We start from the raw sequence: 23,120 nt of genomic DNA on the forward strand, positions 1-23,120 counted from the left end.
TGTTGAAGTAGAATGATCCTCCAACTCCTAGGCCTCAATTACCCTCCCCCTAAAAAACAGGATAAGGAAAGAGAAATAAGATAAGATAAGAAAGCTCACCAGTATCAAAAACAGGATGGAAATTAAGAGTAGTTGACATCACTGGCAAACAGTATGTTAGTATCAGGACTTCATAACAGCCCTGTGTCAATTCTCTGCTAAGGAATTATATTTTGTTGAAATCCTAAAAGAATGAAATGGAGATTTAGAGTTTCTACTGAAAGAACTAAAACAGATACTTTTGCTATACTAGTGAAGGGTGCTGCTCTTATGATTAACTCAACTTCTAAGCATCCACAACAAATTCAATTCAACTAGCATTTGTAAAGCACTTAATATACATGATGGTAGATACTAGGGAGTTAAAGATGAAATAAGACACAGACTCTACACCTCATGAAATTTACAATATAATTTGTAAAGGGAATGAGATAGATCAATGGATGGGGGAAGGGGAGAAACAAAGCAAAGGGAGAAATTCAAGGATAAAGAGGTTACTTCTAGTTAGAAAAATTGTGGGAAAAGTGGCAACAGAATTTATTTTGAGGAGAACAAAAAGATGAAGGGAAAGACAGTGAGAAGAGGGTAGAGTTAGTCTACGCAAATGGGAAGACAGATTTTGTGAATAAAGAGATGGAAAAAGCAGGACAAGATATAAATGATGATCAAGAGTCAATATAATATGTCTAGAGAAGTATTATGAAAAAAGACTGGCAAAGGATATGAACAGACAATTTTCAGATGATGAAATTGAATCTATTTTTACCCATATGAAAAGGTGTTCCAAATCATTATTGATCAGAGAAATGCAAAGTAAGACAACTCTGAGATACCACTTCACACCTCTCAGAAAAGGAATGATGTCAGGAAAAGATAATGATGAATGTTGGAGGGGATGCGAGAAAACTGGGACACTGATGCATTGTTGGTGGAATTGTGAGTGGATCCAACCATTCTGGAGAGCAATTTGGAACTATGCCCAAAAAGTTATCAAAATGTGCATACCCTTTGATCCAGCAGTGTTACTACTGGGCTTATATCCCAAAGAAATATTAAAGAAGAGAAAGGGACCCGTATGTGCAAAAATGTTTGTAGCAGCCCTGTTTGTAGTGGCCAGAAACTGGAAAATGAAAGGATGCCCATCAATTAGAGAATGACTGAGTAAACTGTGGTATATGAATGTTATGGAATATTATTGTTCTGCAAGAAATGACCAGCAGGATGAATACAGAGAGGACTGGCAAGACTTACATGAACTGATGCTGAGTGAAATGAGCAGAATCAGGAGATCATTAAACACTTCAACAACAATACTATATGATGATCAATTCTGATGGAAATGGCTATCTTCAACAATGAGAGGATCCAAATCAGTTCCAAATGATCAGTAAATGAACAGAACCAGCTACACCCAGCAAAAGAACACTAGGAAATGAGTGGACCACAACATAGCATTTACACTCTATTATTGTTTGCTTGCATTTTTGTTTTTCTTTCCAGGTTATTTTTACCTTCTTTCTAAATCCGATTTTTCTTGTGTAGCAAGACAACTATATAAATATGTATACACATATTGTATTTAACATATACTTTAACATATTTATGTATGGGACTACTGCCATCTACGGAAGGGAGTGGAGTGAAAAGGTCAATGGTGAAAAATACCCATGCATATGTTTGCTATAAAAGGAAGGAAGGAAGGAGGGAGGGAGGGAGGGAGGAGGCGGGGAGGGAGAGGAAAAGGGAGAGAAGGAGGGAAAGAGAGGGAGGGAGGGAGGGAGGGAGGAAGGGAAGAAGGAAGGAAGGGTAGTTTGGAGATCATAGTGGATACTAAATGGCAGGATAAAAAGTTTAATAAAAAGATTACAAATCACAAACACAGAGGGCTTTTGTAGTACATTTAAATAAGACTACAAAGTCCAACTACTCATCACTGATTGTCTGGGGGGAGGGAGGGAGACACACATAAGCTTCAAAGTGGTAGAAAGGTCAGATCAAAAAAGAAAAGAGTAGCGCAGTTATTTTACTACTTCCTGAGCCTCAATTGATAAATGAACAATAAGAGGTTGGAAGATTTCCTTCATGACATGTTGGATGATGGACCTTCAAAAGGGGCAGCAAGTCTAATTTAAAATCCAAAACGAGCATCTTTAACAAGATCTTTATGTAATCCAATATAAGTACTCTTAACAAGCTGCTTCCTAACCTGTCAGGTTAGTTGGTCCTGCAGAACACGGTTGAGTGAGGACAATGAGAGAAAACTAGTATTCAGGTGCAGCTATTCTGTGTGGGAAAGCAGATACCTAATCGGTAATTTTCTGTGTTTGGAAAATGTCTAGACAAACAAGGAGACACCAGAAAGGAAAAATGGACTTATAATTTATCTACTAAATGAAAAATCCTCACTAAAGAAACATCAGGAATATTATCATCAAATTAGACAGTAATAATGAGGTTTATTGGTCAGACTATATAAAATGAAAGAAAGAAATTGTGTGTGTGTGTGTGTGTGTGTGTGTGTGTGTGTGTGTGTCCTTTTGCAAAATGGCTCATTTGGAAATACCTTTTTCATGACTTCACATATTGCTTGTTTTTTCAAGGGATAGAAGAGTGAGGGGAAGAAAAGATATGAAACTCAAAAACATTTTTAAATATAATTGGTAAACAATGAAATAAAACATTTTAAAAACAAAATTACAATTTTAGTTTTAAAGAATAAACATTATTATGCAGTATAGTATACATTATATCATTCTAAATAATAAAAGATTAAATAAACATTATCTCTATATATGAAATTTTCACAAGCTAAATAGTTATATAAAACATAAAACTGTATTCCTCCAAATTTTATAGAAATAAAGAACAGAAGAATCACCTTATGATACTTGTGGGGACTACCCTACTACATCCATTACTACTGAATAACTTGTTGGGTTGCTGGGGAATGTGAGTTAAGGGAAGGGATGACATGACATAGGATGATGTCAGTTAATTTTTTATGTTCACAATCCATTTAATTTTTATAATAATGAGTCATGTTATTAAATTGTTGTGTTATAAGGAGGATAGGAGTAATAGAAAGGAAACTTATAAGAAAAATAAAAACATATAACATGTGGTTTAATGCCTATTTGTAATATTCCTGTGATAACAAGCTGAAGGCTGTTGAGATGAAAAACTTAACATTCAATTTGCCAGCTTCCTATTATCATTTAATAATTATTCCATTCTGGTCACCTACTCAGCTAGCAGTTGATTACAACTGTAGTAAAGGGATAAAAGATCTTGTCACTGGATATTCTCTTTACCTCTTCTTCCTCTTAGTTTTGGAACAGTTTTCCATTTAAATTCCTGATAAACCTTTAAGGAATTATAGATAGACACCATTTTCATTGATAGGACCTCACAAGCTAATAAAACAGGCAATTAATTCCACTAAGCCAAAGTACACAGGCTGAGTAATTTATGCCACAAATTACACTTAGTTCTCACTGATAGATTTAAAACTGGAAAACAGTCATTGAAATTAAATTCAGAAAGAGTGGGCTGTACTTAGAAGTATTTATTTCAATACTGAACCACAGCAGCCAAGACAACTCATGCTGTCTATTTTCTATCTGCTCGAAAGTTATCACCTTATCAAAAAACAAAAAGGAGGATCACTTCTATAAAGGATGGTTTTAAAATAAAATAGTTCATCTGCAATCAATCTTTAGCATCAAAAAAAAATGGAATACAGTTCAGTTAATACAATAATAACAATAATAATAGCCAGCATTTGTATAATGCTAGCTAAACAAAATTTTCATTTCCATGTAAAAAAAAAAAATGCTTTACAAATATTATTTGATCCTTAAAACCTAGGTGTTATTTATTATCCCTTTTTACATATGAAGAAACCAAGACTGAGGAAAATTATTACTTCACTTGCCCATTATCACAGTAATAAAGTGTCTGAAGACACATCTGAACTCCAATATTCCTGACTTTAGGTTTGGTACTCCATTGAAGGTATTAAGTGGTAAAATGGATAAAGGGAGGGGAAGAGAAAGGAAGGGAATAAGTATTGTATAAATGTCATAAATGTATAAATTGTATAAATACCATAAAACTGGTACTGTACCAAGTGCTTTACAAATAGTATTTATATAGATAGAGAACTAGCCCTAAAGTCAGGAGGACCTGAGTTCAAATCAGGCCTCAGATACTTAATACTTCCTAGCTGTGTGAACTTGAGCAAGTCACTTAACCCCAAATGCTTTCAGCAAAAAATAAACAAACATCCAATTGTATTTATTTGATCCTAGATAGAACAATGGGCCTTCAGTCAAGAAAATCTTAATTCAAATCCAGTCTCAGTCACTTTGTAGCAGTATGATCTAGAGAAGTTATTTAATCCTTGTTGTGAGAATCACATAAGTTAATATTTGTAAAATGCTTAATACAGTGTTTGGCACATAGTAAGCACTTAATAAATGCTTGTCTCCTTCTCCATTGTTCTAGTTGACTCTACTTTTCTCTATTCACTAAACAAATTTCTCATTTCTTTAAAAAAAGAATCAGTATAATGAAAACCCCCTCACACACACAAGGATGATGGTTGCTATGGTGGTCCAAGTGTGGTTTTATATTGTGTATATATTCTGTTATAACATAGGTAAGTATATAAAGAACTGTATGATGAAGGTGGAGAGGAAGTGCAATGTAGTATGTAATTGTAGAGGAGGAAGACTGCAGAGTGATAGCAGGAAAAACTTCATGAAGAAAATGCAGCTGGAATTTAATTTTGAAGGAAAGCAAGATGGATTGGGACAGCATGGCACTTCAGACATAGTGAATTATTCATCAAAAATGCACAGAGATAAGAGTTACAAAGGTCAAGGTCAGTAATCATGTGGCTTGAACACGCGGCTTATGTATGAAGTATTATGAAATAAGGTTGTACAGGAAAGTTGAGAAAGGACAAACGAGGAAAAATAAGATGGAGTGAAATACATAGTAATCATAACTGAATGGGAAAGGAATAAATTCTCCCATAAAACAGAAGCAGAGAACAAACCTGATCAAAAAGCAGAATCCTACAGGTGTTTTTACAAAAAAAAAAAAAAAAACACTTGAAGAAGAGAGACACATGCAAAATAAAGGTAAGGAGCTAAATCAGAATCTATTATGCTTCAGGTGAAAAAAAAAAAAGACAGGGGCAGCAATCCTGATCTCAAAGTAAAAAGCAAAAACAGACCTAATTAAAAGAAAAAGAAATTACATCTTGCTAAAAGATACCACAGACAATGCAACAATATCAATTCTAAACATATATGGATCAAGTGGTATAGGATCCAAATTCTTAAATGATAAGCTGAGTTACAAGCATTATGAAATGTAAAGTAGATAATTTATATTATATTAAAATAAAAGGCTTTTATGCAAACAAAACCAATGCAACCAAGATTTAAATGAAGGCAGAAAGTGGGGAAGCAATTGTTACACAAGTATCTCTGATAAAGACTTCCATTTCTCCAATATATAGAGAATAGTCAAATATATTTAAAAAAACCATTCTCCAATTAATAAACAATCAAATGATATGAACAGAGAATTTTCAGATGAATAAATGAAAGTTATTTATAGGCATATGAAAAAAAATCTCATCTTTTGACTAGAGAAATACAAATTAAACAATACCTACCAGAATGGCTAATATAAACCAAAAAAAGAAAAAAAAGGGGGAGGAAGGGAGGAATATTGGAGAGGATGGGAGAAAACTGGTACACTAATATACTGTTGTTGGAACTGTGAACTAATCCAATCATTCTAAACAACAATTTGGAACTAGGCCCAAAGGACAACCAAACTCCGCATACTGCTTGATACAGCAATACCACTACTAGGGTTTATATCCTAAAAAGATCACAAAAAAAGGGGAAAAGAACTTACATACGCAAAAATATTTATAGCAGTCCTTTTCATAGTGGCAAAATATTGGAAATTGAGGGCAACTGTGATGATCAACAACGAATGACTCAGTTCTTCTCAGCAACACAACAATCCAAGATAAGAAATACAAAGAACTCACAAAGAAAAAAACTATCCATATGCAGATAAAGAACTATGGAGGCCGATCAAAGCATATTATTGTTCTATAAGAAATGATCAGCAGGATGATTCAGAAAGTCCTGGAAAGTCTTACATGACCTGAGCGAAATGAAAGAGAACCAGAACACCGTATACAGTCACAGCAAGATTGTGTGATCAACTATGATCTTTTCAATAGTGAAGTGATTCAGGCCAGTTTTATGGAATGGTGAGGAAGAGAACTATCTGCGATCAAAGAGAGAACTGTGGGGACCACGATATATAGTATTTTCACTTTTTTGTTATTTTTTCCTTGCTTTTTTTCTTTCTCTTTTTCCCTTTTTTTTCCTTGCTTTTTTTCCTTTCTCTTTTTCCCTTTTTGATCTGATTTTTCTTGTGTAGCATGATAATGGAGGGAATATGTATAGGAAGAACTGCACATGTTTACCATATATTGGATTACTTGTCTAAGGGATAGGGTAGGGAGAAAGAAGGGAGGAAAAAAATTTTTGGAACAGAGTTTTGCAACGGTGAATGTGAAAACTATGCATGTATTTTAAAAATACAAAGCTTTAAAAACAGGAATGCTAAAAATCATCTTGTAAATGGGTAACAGGTAATGAGTAATTGATATTTTTTCAATTGTTTAGATCTGACTTAATCTGTGTGAGAAGCGCTCTATAATTATGTTCATCCAGTTCTTCATAGGTTTGTTTTGGCAAGTAGACCCTCCCTCCTCCGCCAAGTATTTTATTATTTTATACAGCATTTTAAATGTCTCTTTCTGTTGGACTTTGTCAGTAATATGTAGAAATGCTGATGATTTGTGTGGGTTTATACCCTGTAAATTTGCTAAAGTTAACTAATTTATTTTTCTAGCCTTACCTGTCTAGCAGGTAATCATAGGCTGGGAGGAATATTAGGGAGACCTGAATTTATCAATTAACTCCTGATATGCTAACATTTTCTACAGCAAGAGATCAGTAGATTTCTGCAACTAAGCATTAGAGTTGGGGAGAGTACCTACAAATTACGCAACTTGCCCATAATCTATATACAAGTTAACAGACACAAAAGGCAGGGCTGTACTCTAACAACTTTTATTCCCTTTCACAATAATACTTCTCACTTTACACCATAATGCTAAAAAACTAACTGTGACATCTTTATTTGCTGTTTTTTCATCTATAAGAGAAGATAATATTTGCTATATTTTGTGTTTAGTTATGTTATTCATGCCAACAAACCACTATACAATTCACCATTTATTTATTCAACTAACTTTATTCAATTGAAGTTAACTTGGCACGGTTTATCAAGTTTTCAAAAAATCTTTTCTTTTTTAATCTTAAAATAAATTATTTATGGGTAATTTTCAGCTTAAATATTGAATTGTGTACTATGATAGGGATTAAGGCATGAAATAGTTCATGAAAGTCTATAAAGTTATATCCAACTGCAAAGTAATTCATAAACTTTACCTACTCCCAAAATAATTCTATCAAATAATGACACTGAGCTTGTACCTCGTAACTATCATGCAAAGTCGACAAAAAAGGTAAATTACAAATGTGGGAAAAGAACTTTTCTGTTGGTGAAGCTGTGAATTATTTCTATCATTCTGGAAGGCAAAATGGAACTACAGCCAAAAAGTTACCAAGCAGTGCATATTTTTCAGGCACTACTAGGTCTATACCTCAAAGATATCAAATAAAGAAATAAAAAGTCCCTTATCTACAAAAATAATTATTATTATCCCCTTTTCAGTGGTAGCAGAAAATCTGAAAAGAATGTCTCCGAATAAGGGATTGGCTGAACAAATTATGACTATAGTATAATGGAATATTATTAAACTATAAGAAATGATGAGGGCATTTTTTTCAGAGAAACCCAGAAAGATTTGCATAAATAGATGCAAATTGAACAAAACCAAGACAACAACAAATACAATAATAACACGGTAAAGACAATGGCCTTGAAAGGATCAATTACTATTATCAACACAATGACTAATCATAATTCCAAAGGACCCATGAAGAAATATGCTACTCATCTTCTAAGAGAGATGGACTTAGGATATATATATAAACAGACATAGATATCGACACATACATACACACAGATACAGACATAGACATAGGCACACATTTTGGTGACAGTCAATGCCAAAATTTGTATTGCCTATTTTGATACAATGGGTTTGGGGTGTATTCTCCTCTTCATCTTCATGATGTTAAGGAAAGAAAAGTGAATTTTTTTGTTAATTTACAAAATTGTAAAATTTTTTAAAATTAATTTTTAAAGTATTATTCCATGGAGACTAACCCACTCTGGTGAATTAAAAAAAAAAAATCATTGTAATACAAAGGAAATGTTTTTCTCCTTTTAGAAATGGTTCTCCTTCTTTATAGATAAAACTACTCTCCAAAAAAATGACTTCAGTTCTGTTAGTTTACCTGTAGCTAGAAACTACGGTATCCCCTCCTCTTTAACACTGAAGGATAGAATTATTATTACAAAAGATACACACACAAACTGGTGATATAATTTGTTAAAAAAGAAGGATTATAATTAGATGGCAGCACTTATTTCACTATACCAAAGATCTGTGGTTCTTAAACTTTTTCTACTCATGACCCCTTTTTCATCATAGAAATTTTAATTTGACTTCAGTTATGTAAGTATATAAAATAAATATACAATATTATAAATGTATTAATAAAATTTAAATAGGCTATTTTTGGAACATAGCAAATTAAAGCTATTTTTAAAATAAGCAGGTTTAAATATAGACATATACATATTAACCATGTCTTTCTTTCTTTCTTTCTATTTATTTATTTATTTATTTAATTGTAAGTCTATTGATTTCCCCTTCTTACCATATAAAGCTCTGCAGTTAACTCTCTCATGAGACCATTTCATCTACTACTTTACATTGCTAAATTTTGCCAACAATCTGCTCATCATTTTAGCAGATGTTTCTTCTTTCAAGCTACTGGGAACCTCACTGAACACATTCCCTCATGTTAAAAATAAAACAAATGGCATAACACCCTAGGGAATACCTTTCTCATCCCCATAATTCCCTATATATATGACTTTAATCTTTTCTTATAGAATTTTTTTTCCATTAAAAAAAGTAATTATATGTTGCCAAAGAGATGACAGCAACATTTGTTTTTTTAATTAAATATATTTATTTATTAAGATGCTACTGGTGCTCAGTTCTTTGGAAGTCATCTGCAAAAATTTAAGAAAATTGGCCCCTAAAACTTCCTGCAGATGTAATGTCACATGAAGGCAATCTAAGAAAGTGATTTCTTTTATGTGGAAAAAGTAGCCTTGAACAATATCTTTATATATATATATATAAACATCTCTATCTGTGTGTGTATGTGTGTCTCTGTCTTTCAAACACAAACACACACACACACACACACACACACAACTACCTCTACTTCTTTCCTTCGATATAGTTATTTATTTTTTCAACTGTTGGGGTTCCATGCCCCACCTTTACTTACTTCAGTAACATCCATGACTTTGATGGCTGCCAGCTGACCAGTCTTGACATGTCGGCCCTAAAGAACAAAAAAGAGAAAAAACAATGAAAATTAATGCATCTTCTATACCATCATTAATAAAAAGGAGAGTAGATAAAAAGTTTTCAATATAATTATATCCTCTATGATTTTTTCACATTAACAAAAACATGATGAAATAGAATAACTCTCCAATAATAACATAGTTCATTATACCAATAAAATGTTACTTAAGAAAAATTATATTAATCAACAAGACAATTTAATGTACTGACATATTCTGTTTAAACATCAATTCTCTAGCTTTATTTTCTTAATCATCCATCCATCAAATTCCTAAATCATTGACATTAAGATTGATCCCTGCTCAAACTACTTTTCTTTTTTTGTAGACATCCTAAAGGTTAAAAGAAATAATAAAGTAAATATGTGTGTATAATATATTTATTTATTTACTTATTTATTTTAAAAAGCAGTTCTAGTTTTCAACAATGGATTATGAAATATTTGTTGCTGACCCTAAGCACTGTATCACTACAGTCTAATTTTATCAAATATATGTATAATTGTAATGGGCTGAGGCTCGAGTTGATGCACTGAGGTCCCAAGCATGTGAGGCTAAATAGTAATTGGACCATACTCTATTAATATATATGCTTGGAGAAAGAATGGCCCCCGCCCACTCTTTGTGCAAGTTCTAATGTGTTGTATAGGAAATGACGATTTTGATGGGTGGAGGCAGGGGGGCAGAGAGGGAAGTGGAAAGAGAGACAGCTGGCTGGCTTCTTGTCACAGCTGCTCACATTGCTATCGCGACCCCCACTTCACCTCCGATTCCCCTTCACCTCCACTAACAGCTCACATTTATGCAACAATTTCAGATTTAAAAAGCTTTTTCAGATTTAAAAAGCTTTTTCTCTCTAACGTCTTTCTGAGGGAGGTAGTGTAAACTTTATTATCTCCATTTAACAGATTAGGAAACTAACATTCAAAAAAAAAAAAAAATCAATGAAATACCTTGCCCATAATCATATGATACTGATACCAGGATTCAAGCTTAAGTCTCTCCTGAGACTTTATACTACAATACAGTGTTTCTGTACCACTATCATTCAGTTAACATCACTTTAAATACTGAGTAAGTTGCCATGAAAATTTGTTTTAAGGTATGTATATTAAAGACATCTGTAGTATTATGCTACATACTATTCAGGTTATAGGCATACATACATACATACACACACATATGCAGACAAGGAAATAAACTTTTTTTTCCCTTCTCTTTCAAAGAAAGGAAAAAGAAATATATATGTGGTGCACAAGTTATATGTACTTTGAAAAGAGAGTTAATATAGACACACATGTATCAAGTTGGCCAAAAACAACCATTTTTCACAAAACCACTAGATCAAAGCAAAATACACACTACACTCTTTTGCAAATCTAGACACATGATTTTACAGAATAATGCAAGATTCTGGTGTAGCTTATTATGGTAGAAAGATAAGTGGAATTGAAATTAGGAGATCTGGATTTCATTCTTTGTTGTTTAATTCTTAGTTTCTTTAACTGTAAAATGAGAGTTGGACTGAATGACCTTTAAGGTCCTTTTTTAGATCTAAAACTATACTCATATGATCATCCTATGGGAGGAATGTGAACATTAAACTTTAGGACATTAGGAAGTAAAAGACAAAAGAAATGTACAAGGAGGAAAAGGGAATAGGAAACTGAGGAAGACAGATAAAAAAAATCTATTTCCGATCAAGGCTTTAAAATTAAACATGCATTATTTTCATTAGAAATTATGTGACGTTTAAAGAATTGCAAGAGGCAAGAATTGAATTACTGGAAAGTCACTTATGTTTCCTTATTTACAAAAAGGAGGGTAACAATGACTTAAAACTATCTGCTTCACTGGTTGTTTTGAGAATCAAGTGAGATGATATATCTAAAGAGAACTATAATTCTTAAAGTTTAATATGAAAGTCAGATGTGATTATCAGAGCTGAAAGAGACCTTTACAACCATCAAGCTCTAAATCCTTACAAATCTATTCCAACTTCCACACCATTTTAAACAGTAGCTTGATATCATTCTTTTCTCAGACAAATGATCATTTTTAAATTAAATTATCACAATCTTTGTTCCTAAATCATCTCTTCCCTATCACCTTCCCCCAGGAAACATTGCTAGGTAATCTGATCATCTTCCTAGGAGTAAAAAATCTTTTCCAACACCTCAAGATTGATTTTTTTTAAGGGACTACCTGGGAAAAGAACTAATTCTGCAGCATTTGGAGGAATATTTGAGTCTGTTCTTTCCTCTTGTCTCTACAACAAGGTATCATGAAGATAATAATTTTAAATTTTGAGTTAATTTCCTATGTTTTTAAATAATTGACACCCATAAAACTATAGGAAAAGAGGGATACTAACAATCAAGTGGCACAGGGTATAGGACCGGAGTCAAGAACAACTGGGCTTAAATTGAACTTCAGACACTTATTAGCTGTGTGATCCTGGGAAAGTCACAATCCAGTTTGCATCAGTTCCCTCATCTAGAAAATGAGTAGGCGAAAGGAAATGGAAAACCACTCCGGTATTTTTGCCGAAAAAACCCCAAATGGGGTCACAAAGTCAAACATGACTGAACTACAACAAACTATTAGTAAAGCTATGAATTTGTCCTACTTTTCTGGAAAATACTTTGGAATTATGACAGAAAAATCACAGAGCTGTGCAAACATTTTGGCCCAGTGAAACTATTATTAAGCATATATGCCAAGGTCAAAGACAGAGGAAAAAGGTCTCATATATACAATAACAATATTTTCTGTAGTAGCAAGCAACTGGAAGCAAATTAAAAACATCATCCACATGGACTGAACAATGAAAGGTATACAAAGAATGATGTTACACTGCAAGAAAATATAAATGAAAGGGTTCAAAGAAACATAAGAAAACATGTGTGAAAGGAGAGCAGGGAGAATGCATTACAAGGAGAACACTATATGCAATATTTGAATAATGCTGATAAAAATATCACTGAAAAACAACTGAATTACAACATCCATCCATTCTCAAATCTTTGTAAATACCTGTTGATTAACTACAGGTTATCTAGAATTATAATTACATAAACTTTTAAACTCTTTCTAGATCCTCACTCTACATTTAGGAACTCTTTATATTTAAAGTTACTTTCTCTATGGAAATTATTTCTTCGTTTTCTCATTCCTTCATTTCTCTATCATATCCTTTTGTTTTTAAAGTATTACAACCATATTGAAAATGTTTTTGTCTATTATTGTATTGTATTGTATTATATTGATATAGGTTAGATTGAGTCTGTGAAACAACATACAAAATGTATGCTTATAATGCTAATCTAAATACAATCCAACATTTCCTTAATTCAATAGGATTTTTTTTCTCTTATGAGCTAAGCCCTGGACTAGGATCTGAACATATAAATGAAATAAATAAGATAATTCTTACTCTCCATAAATTTTTATTTACATGGTTCTCATTTAGGAAAAATAAGTCCTTTTATTATTTTTTTTTTTAAGACTCTTCTCCAGACCCTCTAGACTTCTTTTTCTACCATGGCCCAGGCTGGTATTTTCTTCTACCTTCTATTCAGTTTCTATTTTGTCTTATTTTCCCCTACTAAAAGTTAGCTATTTGAGGACAGAAACTGTTTTTCTTTTTGCTTGTATTATATTCCAAGTGCAAGCATAATGCCTAGCACATAGCAAATTCTTAATATATGCTTACTGACAACTTAATTCATCAATTTTTCCCTCTAAGGAATAAGGAATAAGCTGGTAAAAGATGACAATAACTGGAGGAGTTTGGGGGAAAGGACATACCTATACATGCTAGTGGTGGAACAATGAATTTTTCCAATCCCTCAGGAAATCAATTTGGAATCATACAAAGAAATGATTAGATATTCTTTGCCTTTATGTCATTATTCCCCAAAGAAGGTCAGAAACAAAATTAAAGATCCTATATGTACCAAAATAATAGTAACAACAGCATTTCCTTTTTTTGTGTATATGGTAGCAAAGAACTGAGTGAATGCCTACAAACTGGGAAAACAAGTTTATTTGGAGTCAGAAAAGATGTGGCTTCAAATTTTGGCTTCAATCCTTACCATCAGAACAAATCTTTTAATCTCAACAACTACATAAACTAGACAGAAATGGTCAAGTCAAACAATGAAAACCGGAATCTGCAAATTTATAACAAAGAGGAGATATGAAAAGATACCTACTCCTGGTTTCTTTGTAAAGGTAAAGAACCAAGAATATAAATTATTGCATATAATCAGGACTTTGTTTCTTCCTCATTTTTTAAAATTCTTTATTATAAAGGATGAGGTGAGAGGAGGCATAAACACTATAGAAAATGTAACTGGTATAAAAACAAATATATCAATAAAGACAGAAGAGAAAATATCGAGAAAAACTTACTCTCCCTGCATTGTCAAATTTCCATTTGTCCATAGCTAGTAGGAACTGTCTAACATAAACATAGATACCTTCCTAGAGGAAGGGTGATATCTGACCTAGAGTTTCATAAGCTATGCTTGCTAACCTCATAAAAATCACCAATTTCTTAATTTTTGTTTTTTCTTCTTTATCTAAAAACATATCAGTTGTGACTGCAGCCAAGAAAAGCTAATTTTATGGGACGCTTTTTTGGCTTTTTTCATCAATGACAATCCTTGATGACTGCCTGAAAGTTTTCCCTGATGCAAGTTAGTCTTTGGAATAAACAAAATAGGAATAGGTCTACTAAAACTATTTCTATTTCCACAAAACCAAGTTGTTTCTTCTGTGGCCCATCATAAGCCTGAAGGATAAGAAAACAATGAAACTAAATAAATTTGTAATTAAACCAGGTTTTACAAATGAGCTATTAAGTAAATATATGAAATTTACAATGTTACCTACTCACAAAGCCCTGTTCTGAAGTCTCAAGTGGTTATTGCACTTCTTTCTCTCAGAATTACTTGCATTTTGGCTGTGCCCAATTCTACCATGAACCCATTGAAGATTTTCTTGATAAAGATAGTAGAGTGGTTTGGCTTTTCTTTCTCCAGATCATGATCTAGAAGAGTTACTTGTCCAGAGTCACAAAGCTTCTTAGTGTCTTAGTATTGATTTGTAAAATGAAAGTATTAGATTAGATTATTTTATAAGGTTTCTTTTAGATTTAAGTTTGGATTTTTATCACAACTGGGACCTTTCACACCGGTAAATGGCTCCAACTTGCTTATATATGTAATAATTGTAACTACTGATTAACAGTCATTCTCTAATTGAAAAAATAAATTTAAAAGCTGGCTGTTTCCTCTCTCTCTTGTTCAATCTGGATATGGAATTCCCACAACTGCCCTTCTTAACCATTAAATAAGTTTGTCTGTCATTATCCTTCACACAATTCTAAAATATACACACTTACTTATAGAGAACTCCCAGGAAGCCAGAAACTTCAGTATTTGGGATGTTCCCCTCCCTCCTAAGATTAATCAAGAGTGCATTTAAGCTTGAAATCATGAGAAAACATAAGATCCTGGCATAATTACTGGGGCATTGTGAACATTAAATAAGATTTGAATCCCTAGATATTAACACCATGCTTTAAAGACTTAGATCATAGAAAACAGAAACCAGGGTTAGTTACAGAACAATATTTTTCATAGTTGTACTGTTTTAAGATATATAAGCAATGTGATTTCTCTCAGTAAACAGCTCTGTTGAATTATCAGCAATACCATCTCATTTTCAATCACCATTAGCCCATTTGTGTGTTGATCACAACACTTATTATGAGCCTTGTTTTTAAAAACAAAAAAAAATTGTTTATTTAAAATATTTATGGTTGTTCATTTAGAGTTAGTTAGTTGCTCAGTTTTGTTTTTTTTTTAAACCAAATCTGCCATTTCATCAAGCACCTGCTCTGCAATTCAGCCTTATCAAGTTATTGAGTTCCTTCCTAGTTCCTAGCCTTTTTTGGCCAGGGCTACACAGCTAAAATATGGGAAGAGTGAGGCTTGAATCCAAGGCCCAATTTCTATTTACACCACCATGGCACAACCATCTATGAATTGAATTGAAATTTTACTCTATTATTTCTTGCATATGTAGGTTCCTAGCAATTCTCTAAGAAGCATTAGCTCTACTATTGTTACCCATGATCCTAAGACAAGTCACTCTGTCTTTTTTTTTTTTTTTTTTTTTTAATATTCAAGCTCCTCAATCAACAAAAGAAAAGCAACTTAGGCTAAATGGCTTTTAAAGCCATCCAACTCTTTAGAATTGTCCCATTAATCCTATCAATCTTACTCCCAGGCATCTGTGCTGTTCACTTTTTAAAATAACCATGATTTTCAAGAATCAAAAATCCTTGATTCTTAAATTACTATAAGATAGGCCCAAGCAGGATGCCATTTATCCTATAGAAGATACTTGATTAAATATTGAATAAAATAAGCATTTTATGTCTGCTTTTTGAGAGAATTAATTGTATTTTATAATTAAATTATCTGCACTAGGCATGATGGAGAAAAATCTCTAAGGACATAATTGTTTGGGAATACATTCTGAATAACAAACACTCTTTACCCTTTTCATTTGACTTTAAAATAATGCTGCATTTTAAATTGCATTTAAAATAATGATACCCCAAAATATGGATATCATTAAAGTTAATGGCCTCCAAAATGGGAGCCACAGCAGAACTTCAATCAATAGATCAAATCAATTGGAAGATGGAAAGATGGGTCACATCCAGTTCTCCCTGAGATAGCCAATGGGTAATGACTAGATATGGAAGAAGACACTTTCTTCTCTTTTTCATTTTAGGTGAAATAGAGATAGCATGAATAGACTTGGATGTAATATGATCTACATAGCAAACCTCAATAAATATTCTCCCCTCTTCTTCCATCCTTACTCCAGATTTTCCTGTTTCTATCAATAACTCCACTATTCTTCAAGTCCCCCAGATTTGCAACCTTAGGATCATCCCAGACACTCTATTTTCACTTACCTAACATATTCAGTTACAAATGTTGTCCTCTCTATCTCCATATCTCTCCCTTTTGTCCCATTTCTCTCTATTCACACTTATCAACACATATAGTCCAGAGCCTTGCACAATCTAGATAAGCCTACATAACCTAGACTACTAATTTTCTCTTCCTCAATTTTTTCCTCTATTCCAACCCAGCCTTCCGCCATAATTTGCCTAAATGATTCCTCTAAAGCACAGATCATGTCATACTGCCTGCCACCCAGCCATCTTTTCCATGCACCCTTCAAAAAACATTTGTGATTAACCCTAAAATCAAGTATACAGTCTTTTGACATTTAGAACCTTTCATAAAACTAGATCCAATCCACTTTTTCAAAATTATTAAGTCTCTAGAATTCTATGTTCCAACTGATCTTCTTGTTTATCCTCACATTGATACAAAACATAACTAAAAATATTTAAATATGAATAAGAAAATTAAGGTGTGGTAAATACCTTGTATTAAAAGAACAAAGTAAAGAAAGGGATGTGTTTTAAATTTCCTATTGAGTTGAATTCAGAAATAATTCACTTTTGCATGTTATTTTACTGTTTGTGAACATCTATGAACTCATATGTGAACTCCCACCGAAAAGCTGTTTTCGTCGTTACATATCTTTCAACAAAAAATGCCTTAAAAAAAGAAATTCATTTGCTTAGTTTAAAATAAAGAAATTTTGAAATTATTTACAAGTAATTCTGTAAATAAGATATAAACAAGAATTTTGTAAATCTAATAAAGCATGGTCCATCAAATTGCGTACAAAAGCAAATAAGGCTTTCTGTAATAATAAAATGAGGAATAAAATTAAAATTATCTTTCACATTTATCTAACCCTTTTAATTTTAAATCTGGGTACATGGTTTATAAATAAACCTTACATAGTAATATATATGTGAATTATAGGTATGTGGAAGATTTATTTTTTTTAATTGATTAAAATATGCAATCAAAAATATGTGGAGGGGCAGCTAGTTGGCACAGTGGATAGAGCACCAGCCCTTAAGTCAGAAGGACATGAGTTCAAATCTGGCTTCAGATGTGTATGACCCTGGGCAAGGCACTTAACCCCAATCACCTCGGCAAATACATAAATGAATGAATAAATAAATGAATGAATGAATGAATATGTGGAGACCACTGACTTAAGGAGTAATGTATTTATGCCTTCTCAGATTGGAAAATTATGAAGTCAACTAAGCTTTTAGAAATGTTTCCCCTAAGTTGGAGGGGGAAAAAAATTAAATTGACAGTGAACAGATAGGGGGCATGGGAAAATTATACAGCATAAATAGTAGGTATTCAATCAATGATGTATGTGGGCAGGTATTTATAATTTATTAAGTATAGAAGAAAGAAAATTGTACTCTTTTTCACTATCAAATACCTGATATAAAAGGGGGGGTGGGGGGAGGCAGGGAGGAAGAGAGGAAGGGAGAGACAGAGAGACAGAGAGAAGAGAATATTTAAAGAAGAGGTTTAATTATCTTCCTTATATTCCTTCATGAGAACAAACAGCACAAGCCCACAACCTACTGAGGAATATTCTTCATGGCATTATATATGTCTTGTCTCTGTGAGGGAAAAAATACACATCATTTAGAAAAAAAAAGGGGGGGGGGATGGGAGGTGGGGAATGTTATTCTTGGCAGGTTGCCAAGATATAAATAATGCCCTAATTCTCAACCTTACCTCAAGTGCCCAACCTAGTCAAAATAAGCTAACTGATATATGAACACAGTATAAATTTAGAACACATGTTCCACGAAAATTCAAGCCACACTAGCTTTAAAATGTAGCCCACTGTGCCAATGTGTTCCCCTGTCTTCAGGAAGGGCTTTCCTCAAATCATAATCAGAAGTTATATGAGAACAATATTAAAGGATTATTTTAAAATACCAAAAAAGAAATTATGTCACCTAACACATTTCACCAAACTTCTCCTCCACCACACTTCCACTCCCAAAATTATTTCTCAGCAAATCTGTGTGAGTAGATTATTAATTAAGTGTCCTTACAGAAAGATGAAAGAGCTGTATATTCTTTCTTAAGGTTTGTAACTAGACAATCCCAGAAGCAGAGTATATATGTAACGAATTTAACTCAGATTCTGCTGGTTCTGCCTTGAACCACAGGTAATATGCTTGAATACTGCTTTCTAAAGGGCAAGTGAAAATCCAAAAGTTAACAAAAGGAAGAGACAACTGCTCTGACATCATCAAGAGTCATCTAAGATGGTTAAGGCTGTAATAGGGACTTAAAACAACACCATTCTAAATATTTCAGAGTCCTTCCACCTTGTCTCAATCATGTTTGCAGTGGAAGATATCACATTTGTAGGTATGTATGAATCTGTCATTAATGAAAAGTCATCAATAATTTTTCCAGAAAGAAAAACAGTGAAATCCTATTATTTTCCTTTCTTTTCTCTTTTCTTCTCCTATCCTTTCTTTTCTTTCTTCCTATCTTACTTCCCTCCTTTCTCTTTCCTCTTTTCTTTTTCTTTCTTCCTATCTTTTCTTCCTTTTCTCCTTTTTTTCTTCCTCTTTTTCACTTTTCTTTTTCTTCCTATTTATACTCTTTTCTTCCTTTCCTCTTTTTTTCCTACCTTTCTCATTGCAGGGATGATAGACCTTTGCATCTCAATTCCCATTCTGCTTAAGCATGTTATACCTCCAAGTATTATTAGAGCATGTCATACTTCTGCTTATTCGGAGACTAATTTGCAAACCTCTAATTTTCTATTATCCAGGTGGTTTTGAATGTATTAACAAAAGGGAGAAAAAATGCATGATAGAAAGACATATCTACAGTGGAAAAGGCTAGGTTCACAAGACAGAATAGTCAACTATAGCAATCTAGTGTTTGATAAACCCAAAGATCCTAACTTTTGGGATAAGAATTCATTATTTGATAAAAACTGCTGGGATAACTGGAAATTAGTATGGCAGAAATTAGGCATGGACCCACACTTAACACCGTATACCAAGATAAGATCAAAATGGGTCCATGATCTAGGCATAAAGAACGAGATTATAAATAAATTAGAGGAACATAGGTTAGTTTATCTCTCAGACTTGTGGAGGAGAAAGAAATTTGTGACCAAACATGAACTAGAGACCATTACTGATCACAAAATAGAAAATTTTGATTATATCAAATTAAAAAGCCTTTGTACAACAAAACTAATGCAAACAAGATTAGAAAGGAAGCAACAAATTGGGAAAACATCTTCACAGTTAAAGGTTCTGATAAAGGCCTCATTTCCAAAATATATAGAGAACTGACTCAAATTTATAAGAAATCAAGCTATTCTCCAATTGATAAATGGTCAAAGGATATGAACAGACAATTTTCAGATGATGAAATTGACATTATTACCACTCATATGAAAGAGTGTTCCAAATCACTATTGATCAGAGAAATGCAAATTAAGACAATTCGTGTTCACTAAACACCTGTCAGATCGGCTAAAATGACAGGAAAAAATAATGATGAATGTTGGAGGATGAATGCAGGGAAAACTGGGACACTGATGCATTGTTGGTGGAGTTGTGAACGAATCCAACCATTCTGGAGAGCAATCTGGAATTATGCCCAAAAAGTTTTCAAACTGTTTTCAAACCCTTTGATCCAGCAGTGCTACTACTGGGCTTATATCCCAAAGAAATACTAAAGAAGGGAAAGGGACCTGTATGTGCCAAAATGTTTGTGGCAGCCCTGTTTGTAGTGGCTAGAAGCTGGAAAATGAATGGATACCCATCAATTGGAGAATGGCTGGGTAAATTGTGGTATATGAATGTTCTGGAATATTATTGTTCTGTAAGAAATGACCAGCAGGATGAATACAGAGAGGACTGGCGAGACTTACATGAACTGATGCTAAGTGAAATGAGCAGAACTAGGAGATCATTATACACTTCAACGATATTGTAAGAGGATATATTCTGATGGAAGTGGATTTCTTTGACAAAGAGACCTAACTCAGTTTCAATTGATAAATGATGGACAGAAGCAGCTACATCCAAAGAAAGAATACCGGGAAATGAATGTGAACTATTTGCATTTTTGTTTTTCTTCCCGGGTTATTTTTACCTTCTGAATTCAATTCTCCCCGTGCAACAAGAGAACTGTTCAGTTCTGCAAACATATATTGTATCTAGGATATATTGCAACATATTTAACATATATAGGACTGCTTGCCATCTAGAGGAGGGGGTGGAGGGAGGGAAGGGAAAAATCAGAACAGAAGTGAGTGCAAGGGATAATGTTGTAAAAAAAATTACCCTGGCATGGATTCTGTCAATAAAAAGTTATTATAAAATTTAAAAAAAAAAAGAAAAGAAAAGAAAGAAAGTCATATCTAAGAACAGAGGGATAAGAACATATGTAATAGATCTGACAGATTTACAGGAACAAGACTATGTATTTTAGATCCTTGATGAAGGTTTATCTTTCTCCTTAACAAGAATCCTTTCAATCACATTTTACCAGAGGCTAGCATGCACAGTATCTTGTGTAAAGTTAATAAACACTTTTAAATTAACTGGAGAAAAATTTATAGATACATATATTTTTCATCTGATTTTCAAAACAACTCAATATGTTTTCCTTTTGGAATCATTTTTGGAGGGATTATGTCATGCCATGTCCTTTTTACAACTGAGGAAATTAAATTGAAAAGTTAAAAGATCAGTGCATTGAAACACAGATAGGAAATACTTAAGAGGCAGGATTGGAACACAGGACTTACTGATTTTCAAGTACAGCTCTACCTATATTGCATTGTCTCAATGACTATGTGTCATAAGGTTCCCAAAGAAGTTCTAAGTCAAAACTGAGTGAAATAGGAAATCATGAACGTTTTCCCACATATAATCTGGTTTGGATGATGCATAAAATGGAGACAGTGCTCCAAAATTTAGCTAGGCTGACTTGAGCCACAGTAGACAGGTTTAGACCTAATTTTCATATTTCTGTAAACCATGTGATCTAAGGAAATAAGAGGTATTCTCCCCATTCCCTTCACTTCTGCTAACATTCACCTTAACACTAGAATTCCCATAAGGTAACTCTATGGTTTCTGTCTTATAATTGGATAATAGATGTTTCCTTCTTCATGGCTAGAATGTGAGGCCACCACTTTCTGACCACTCACAGCAGAAATCCAGACCTTGGGGTGTTTCTAATTCTTTTTTTTTTTTTTTTGGGGGGGGTTGAGGCAATTGGGGTTAAAGGACTTGCCCAGGATCACACAGCTAGGGAGTGTTAAGTGTCTGAGACCAAATTTGAACTTGGATCCTCCTGACTTTAGGGCTGGCGCTCTATCCACTGCGCCACCTAGCTGTCTCGTTTGAGATGTTTCTTAGATTTGTTTATGATAGGGAATATAAAACTTTTTGCTTGTCTTCTATATCTGTCATTCACCACTGTCAGTCTGCCCAGGTGGTAAGAGACACCCAATTCTCTTGACTTGATCAAATAATCACTTCTGGTTTTCTAACTTGAGAAACCTATCTTTAATTGAGTCAGTGGTCTTCTAGCCCACATAAAACTATCAGAGCCACAGGAAAATAAGATTCTACCAGTAGTTTTCATATTCTTTCAACTGCAGCAAAACAAAGTGAGAAAAAAGAAAGTAAACTTCTAAGAAACACCAAATGCCTCAAGCTCTCTATCCAAGAAAGCAAAGATGAGTAAATAGGGAAGAATCATCTCCACTTACCACACTGTACTTTACCACCAAACTGGTGTGTATAACACAATGCTTCTGTTTCAGGTTTTGAATAATATCTAAGGCAATCCATCCCAGTACCTAAGAAGCTAACCAATCTGGTATCATAAGTAAGTAAAATTGACTCTACTGCCCCAATAAAAACAAAGCATTTGGATGACATCAATGTGAATCAAGGACAATAAATATCATGTTTTTGGCAAAGATTCTGATGGTTGTTTAATTCGGCAAGAATAAGGATAACTATGCTGAATAATGGGAAGATATGGAAAGAGCCCCACTAGGACCAAAAAAAGTCCTAATGAAATATTTTTCTCACAGTAACAGCTGTGCGCACAATAAAAAAAGTGGTGAATTTTAACTAGTAATGTCAGAAGTGTGCCTTTAACAGAGCAAGAAAGAAAGGTTCTGTTGTATCCATACTCATACCAATCACTAAGGAAATTAAGAAACACCACATCTCCTCATAGCATCTTTTTAACACAAAATTGCTCAAGTGACAAAGCTTGTTTTTTTTTTTTTAATTAATAATTTAAATATGACACAACTGCAAAAAAAGGAAAACAGAATTTAACTTTAAAATCCAATCATAGGGGAAGCTAGGTATCACAGAGTATAGAGCACCAGCCTCAGGATGA

General features: G+C 33.3%; 1 protein-coding gene across 9 annotated transcripts in view; it reads right to left on the reverse strand.

Moving 5' to 3' along the window:
• MAP4K4 (mitogen-activated protein kinase kinase kinase kinase 4) overlaps positions 1-23,120 on the reverse strand; it is a 227,039-nt gene that overhangs the window by 108,788 nt on the left and 95,131 nt on the right. For all 9 annotated transcript variants that reach the window (XM_051984341.1, XM_051984344.1, XM_051984346.1 and 6 more), the window contains exon 3: positions 9,642-9,698. In XM_051984341.1, coding sequence (XP_051840301.1) covers positions 9,642-9,698 — 57 coding nt within the window. The remainder of the gene's footprint in view (positions 1-9,641; positions 9,699-23,120) is intronic.

This window comes from Antechinus flavipes, chromosome 3 (assembly GCF_016432865.1).
Source record: "Antechinus flavipes isolate AdamAnt ecotype Samford, QLD, Australia chromosome 3, AdamAnt_v2, whole genome shotgun sequence".
In the NCBI taxonomy this organism is placed as follows: domain Eukaryota; kingdom Metazoa; phylum Chordata; class Mammalia; order Dasyuromorphia; family Dasyuridae; genus Antechinus; species Antechinus flavipes.